Source organism: Chrysemys picta, chromosome 1, assembly GCF_011386835.1.
Source record: "Chrysemys picta bellii isolate R12L10 chromosome 1, ASM1138683v2, whole genome shotgun sequence".
Taxonomy (NCBI): Eukaryota; Metazoa; Chordata; order Testudines; family Emydidae; genus Chrysemys; species Chrysemys picta.
In genome coordinates, this window is record NC_088791.1 from 353,082,947 (window position 1) to 353,088,946 (window position 6,000).

At 47.6% G+C, this 6,000-nt stretch overlaps 1 protein-coding gene and 1 pseudogene across 1 annotated transcript; one reads left to right on the forward strand and one right to left on the reverse strand.

Moving 5' to 3' along the window:
- The first annotated feature begins 51 nt into the window (after window positions 1-51).
- LOC101933139 (olfactomedin-4-like) lies at window positions 52-2,042 on the forward strand (annotated as a pseudogene).
- Window positions 2,043-2,321: 279 nt separating this feature from the next.
- On the reverse strand, window positions 2,322-3,272 carry LOC135972305 (olfactory receptor 52B2-like). The gene has a single exon (XM_065549811.1). The coding sequence runs from the start codon at window positions 3,270-3,272 to the stop codon at window positions 2,322-2,324; it is 951 nt and encodes a 316-aa protein (XP_065405883.1).
- Window positions 3,273-6,000: the final 2,728 nt, after the last annotated feature.

Sequence of the window (6,000 nt, forward strand, 5' to 3'; positions counted from 1 at the left end):
GTCCCTGCAATGAAAAGGAAAATAATTGCTTATAAATTTGGGAGTACGAACATGAGCTTTGTGGTTGATCAGCTGGAGACGCTGGACAAAAAGAAGGTCCTGATCTTCTACTGGGAGACCGCGGCTCTGCAGGAGTGGCTGAAGGCATGGCAGGAGGAGAATGCCACCAAACAGATCGCCCCCCGTCAGCATGGCCTCTATTCCTTGAATGGGAGGGGAACGGAAGGGGAATGACTTGCGGATTTCCAGCAACCACCAATGCCCACTCCCCAGAGTTCAGTCCCTTTAGCTGGAGGTGGGGTGGGGAAGAAACCTCCCCACTCCTGCTCCCTGGCTGCCAGTGTCTCCCTGTGGCCCTAATCACCCCATCCATAGAGGCAGAGGATCCATGGAGTCCTGAACCTCCTTTGTATCCCAATTTTATAACCACGTATTTTCCTTTTGATACCAGGGACCTGTGACCATGGTGGGCTCATGGGCATCAGCAAACCCGTCTGGACACAGCTGAACTGGAGGGGGCCTTGCCTATTCCTATCCCACTCTCCTGCTAACCCAGAGAAGGAACTTTACTGGGTGACACCTTTGAACACAGATGGGAGATCACTGGCATATTACCGTCTTTACCAGTCATATGATGATTTGCTGGTGTAGAGAAATGATCAGGAGAACAGAATTCAGTGTGGACAAGGTGGTGATATCACCATGGATAGGAATTTCATGTACTGTAACTCTACAATACTGCCAATACGTATAAGCTCAATTTAAATACAAACCACTGAGCTCAGTCTAAAATACATCCCAGATGCCATCTACAGCAACCGCGTCTCCTACACTGGTGCATCATGGCAGGACATTGACTTTGCTGTGGATGAAAGTGGTTGTGGGTAATTTATTCAAGAGAGGCAAATACAGGTTACACTGTGATTAGCAAACTCAGTGAAGGCTCCCTACAAGTGCAAATTGCGTGGTATAACAGGCCACACAAGCCTTCTGTTTCCAATGCTCTCTTTATATGTGGGGTTCTTTATGCCACTAGATCTGTCCACACTAGGCAGGAGGAGATATTTTATATGTACAATATCAACACTGGGAAAGAGGGCAGAATTAGCATCATGCTGGATAAAATGTTAAACACAGTGCAAAGTATCAACTACCAGTCCTTGGACCATAAGCTGCAGGTGGACAATGATGGCGACTTACAACCTGAGCTTCCAGCCCACCTCCCAGTGAGAGCTTTCTTTGGTTTCTGTGCAAATCAGTCATGCAGAGTGATTCCCACATGGATGTGCATTAGCAGAAATAGCTGCCATTGAATGCCAATGCAAAAATAAAAAATGCATCATCATTGCGTGGAAATATGCAGTTATGTTTTGACAGAACAAGGAGCAATGGTATTAAGTTGCAGTGGGGGAGGTCTAGGTTGGATATTAGGAAAAAATATTTCACATTTTTGAGTCGTGGTTGTGGAAACAAATTCAATGAAACCCAAAAGTCAGCAAATTCAAAATGGTGGAGGGAGGGTTTGTTGTTTTTACACAACACAATTAACCTTTGGAACTCACTGCCACAAGATACCATTAAGGCCAAGAGCCAAGCAGGATTCAAAAGAGACTTGGACATTAATATAGATGAGAATACCAAATGTACAGTAATGAGGGCATAAGTCAACCACTAAGTGACGGGGTTTAGGAAGAAACTTCCCATGCAGAGGATAACTGTGCATAGCCCTGTGGGGATTCCTCTGAAGCAGCCACGACCAGTTACTAGAGACAGGATACTGACGAGATGGACCTCGGCTCTGGTCCAGCCCGGCAGTCCCCATGTCCATAGATATCTACTGTACTGAGGCAAAAGTGGTTCTTTGTCTAACTGGCCAAAATCATCCCTTAACTGGAGGGTTTTTCACCTCCATCATATGTGAAGTGGCAGCAGCACTCCATGGAACCGCAGACATTTTCGGTGCCCGTCAAGGTGAGCGTAACGCACTTGTCAGCTTCCTTGTGCCTCTCCGTCTGGCATAGAGTGGGCAGCACAAGAACTAACCTCCCATTTGGCTTCCCCTCAGACTAGTGAGACCCTCCCTGTTCCGGGGGTGTCACTAAAACTGATCAGAAGGCTACCAATGAATAGATCTCGAGCCCACATAGTGCCATGGACCTGGGTGTGCAATGAAACATCCCGGGAGCTGATGATGTCTATTTTGCTACAGGGAGTTAAAATGTTAACTTCCATTTCCGGGTGCCAAGGGACCCTCTCCTTGCAGTGCGGAAGAAGACAAACTAGTAAGTTTCCTTGCTCAGCTAGCAGCCCAGCGGGAGCACTCAGCACCATTTCCACTTCTGCGAGAACATGCAGCCCACTTGTTTCCGAATCTGCTTGGTTTTCATCCCGTAAACAATGGGGTTTAGCATGGGGAGGATGAGCACGTAGAGATCGGCCAGCAGGATGTGAATGTGACGGGGGACCTGATGGCCAAAGCGGTGGGTTAGGAGACTGAAAAATGCTGGGGTATAAAACAAGATGATGATACAGACATGGGAGCCACAGGTGCTAAAAGCCTTGAGCCGGGCATCTTTGGTGGGGAGCCTGAAGACAGCCTTGAGGATCAGCACGTAAGACACCCCAATAAATACAATGTCTAGTATAACGGTTACAATCGGCACTGCAAAGCTATACAAGATATTCATGGTTATGTCTGTACAGGCCAGACTGGCCACCCCTATGTGCTCGCAGTATGACTGCGGTAGGACGTTGCTTCCACAGAAGGGCAGTTGTTGGAGCAGAAAGAAAACGGGGACAATTATACAAAAGCTTCTCATCACTATGGCCGTGGCAATTTTCCCAATCTTCGCATTGGTGAGGATAGTCGTGTATCTCAGGGGGTCGCAGATGGCTACGTACCGATCAAACGCCATGGCCAGCAGGACGGCTGACTCAGCAACAAACCCAAAGTTAACAAAGAACATCTGGGTGAAGCAGGACTCCAAAGCAATTTCCCTGGCCCTAAACCAGAAGATGGCCAGCATTTTCGGCACTGTAGAAGTAGATAATATTAAATCGCTGACTGCCAACATGGAGAGGAAAAGGTACATGGGCTCCTGGAGGCTGCGCTCTGTTGCAATAAGGAATATTAGAACACAGTTCCCTAAAAGAGCAACAGTGTACATCAAACAGAAGGGGATGGCGATCCAGGTGTGCCAGTCCTCCAGGCCCGGGATGCCGAGGAGGATGAACGTGAGATGACTGAATTTTGTGCTGTTGACAGCAGACATGATGAGGTGTGGGCTCTGCTAGGCAAAGCTGGAAAGAAAGACAAGGTCAGTACTTGTGGGATAGTGCCTCTTTCACGCTCACTTCTCACTAACATTCTAGAGCGAAATTCACCCCCTGCCGAGAGCTTGCACATGGGCCAGGTCCCTCTCGGCCTCCAGAAACAGGTTCTTTTCAGGAAATAGTGCCAAGATTCACATAACGTGAACTTGAAATGAGCTTTCTTTGAATGCAATACAAACCTGAGCATAAGAGCTACATTCAGACCTGTAAAGAACAGAAACGGAACACCTGCAAACCCACTGTAAAGAAGCCACAGCAGAAGCATTATTGGGCGGATAATTTCAGATAACTTATGCATGAATGAAAATCTCAGTCAGCTCTAGGACGATGCACGAACAGAAACCAAAAAGGTGAAGTTCAGCTTTGTTAGGAATTATTCACCCAGCTCGGTTCCTACTTTCTATTTTCCCATTGATTGATGCTGAATGCAACAGTCAACTACTGAACAAATAAATACAACGGCAACTCAAAGGTTAGTCACGGCAGAAGGGATTACTAATGGATTCATAGATTCTACAGCCACAGGGGACCACCGTGATCATCACATCTGATCTCCTGTATAACACAGCCCAATGAACTGCCCTGAATCAATTCCTGTTTGACAAAGAGCAGATCTTTCTAAACGCCTCCACTCTCTATTTCAAGATTGTCAGGGATGGAGAATCCACCGCAACTTGTGGTCACTTGTTCCAAGAGCTAATCACCCTCACTGCTGAGAATTTGTGCCTTATTTCTAGTCTGATTTTGTTTACCTTCAACTTCCAGCCACTGAATCGTGTTAGACATTTGTGGACTGAAGAGCCCCCTGTTCTCACATTTCTGGTCCTCATCTCGGTACTCATAAACTGTGATCGTGTCACCCCTTCGCCTTCTCTTCGTTAAACTAAGCAGACTGAGCTCCTTGAGTCTATCACTACAAGGCAGCTCTTCCAATCATTCAATCATTCCCATGGCTCTTCTCTGACCCCTCTGCAGTTTATCAACATCCTTCTTGAATTGAGGACACCAGAACTGGGCACAGGATTCCAGCAGGGGTCACCCCAGTGCCAAATACAAAAGTCATATAATCTCCCTACTCATACTTGAGAGTCCCCTGTTCATACGTCCAAGAATCACATTAGCCCCATTTGACCCCAGCACTGCACTGGGAGCTCATGTTCAGCTGATTATCCACCATGACCCCCAAGTCCTTTTCAGATCCCTCTACCCGTGATCTCCATGCAGCGCTCCCTTTGATATCAATGGCAGATCCATTGGTCTATCTCTACACCCCAGCCAATGGACCAGAGTTAACATTGAAATTCAACCCTCTCCACAGAACGAATTTGCCATCGCTTGGTATAGGGAGTCTGCAGGAAAGTTCTAATTCTCATCTTTAATCAATCAGTCACTAGTTCTAAGAGTTAGTGCTAAATAACCGATTATTGAAAGAGATTAAACCTCACGCTTCACATTTAAATCAGTTGCCAACTATTACCGGTCAGGATGATCCCTGAAGAAGTGTCGTGTTACTCCACATCTGCCAGTTCTGGAGTTTTTTGCCGCTTCCCTGCAGCACCTGGTGCAGCTCACTGTTGGAGGGGGACGCTGGATGATACAGACCCTGGTCTGACCCAGTCTGGCAATGCCTCTGTTCCTACCTTTGTAGTAGCTGAAGTTTGTTCTTTGGTGCTTTTAATTAGTCCGGCCCATAATAGCAGATTCTTTGTCAGTGAAAGTGTTCTGGAGTCACAGTCTAACCCCAGCTCGGAGATGCCCAGAAGACTCTCCAGGGTAACAGGGGAGCAGGAGACTCGGGTACCAATGACACCCCACACCCTTCCCTGGGCCCGTTAGAATGTCGGCCGGGTCAGGAAATGGCCGTGTGGCCCAAGCAGAGACGTGACATTATAAACCCTGCCTGGGCGACTGGCCTCTCCCTGTCTGTGAGCCTGGAAGCTGCATCTCTTGGGGCATTTTCTCCTGGCTGCCGATGCCCTGCCTCTCACCCTATTCCATCACACTGCTTAAATGACAAAGGGCTGCTTCAGTAATGTGTCCAGCTGTCACACGGGGTCAGATCCCCAGCTGGTGGAATCCGCACGGCCCTATCAAAGGCAATGGAGCTACGTCAGGTGACACCGGCGGATGAGCAGGCCCTTTGTTATCTGAGGCTTACAGACTTAGGTAAAAACTGGTGTTGTTGCAGCCAACCTTGGGAGACTGTCCAGGGTCCGCTTGTGACCCAGGGTAACTGGGAGGTTGCACGAAGGCAGCCCCATGTAATATCCCATTGCAGTAGTTACACAGTTTTTCCATATGATCCACGGGGAAGACAAAGCACACTTCAGCCTTGCACGCGTGATTTGCAGAGTGGAGAATTCAGCTGCTCTGTTAGTATTGCACATTCCCTGAAAATAGAAAATAAAAAAATCGTTTCTATCTCCCTGTCTTTCTGTCCGTCCACCCACCATCTTTGGTGTTTCAAGGCACGGTCACCTCAGTATCTAAAGCCCTGAAGATCATTATTATTTTATAGCTGAATCATTTGGAAGCTTCGTATAACGAAATGCTAATGATTCTGGCCTGCTCCTGTCTGAGCTATTGGGATGGGAAGGGAAATCAAGACACCCCTCCCCTCTCTGAATGGGACACGAATGATCTGTAATAACAGCGCTTAGCAGATCT

Excerpts from the sequence above, each read along its gene's own strand:
- LOC135972305 (XM_065549811.1), bottom strand. The coding sequence starts at position 3,272 with ATGTCTGCTGTCAACAGCACAAAATTCAGTCATCTCACGTTCATCCTC.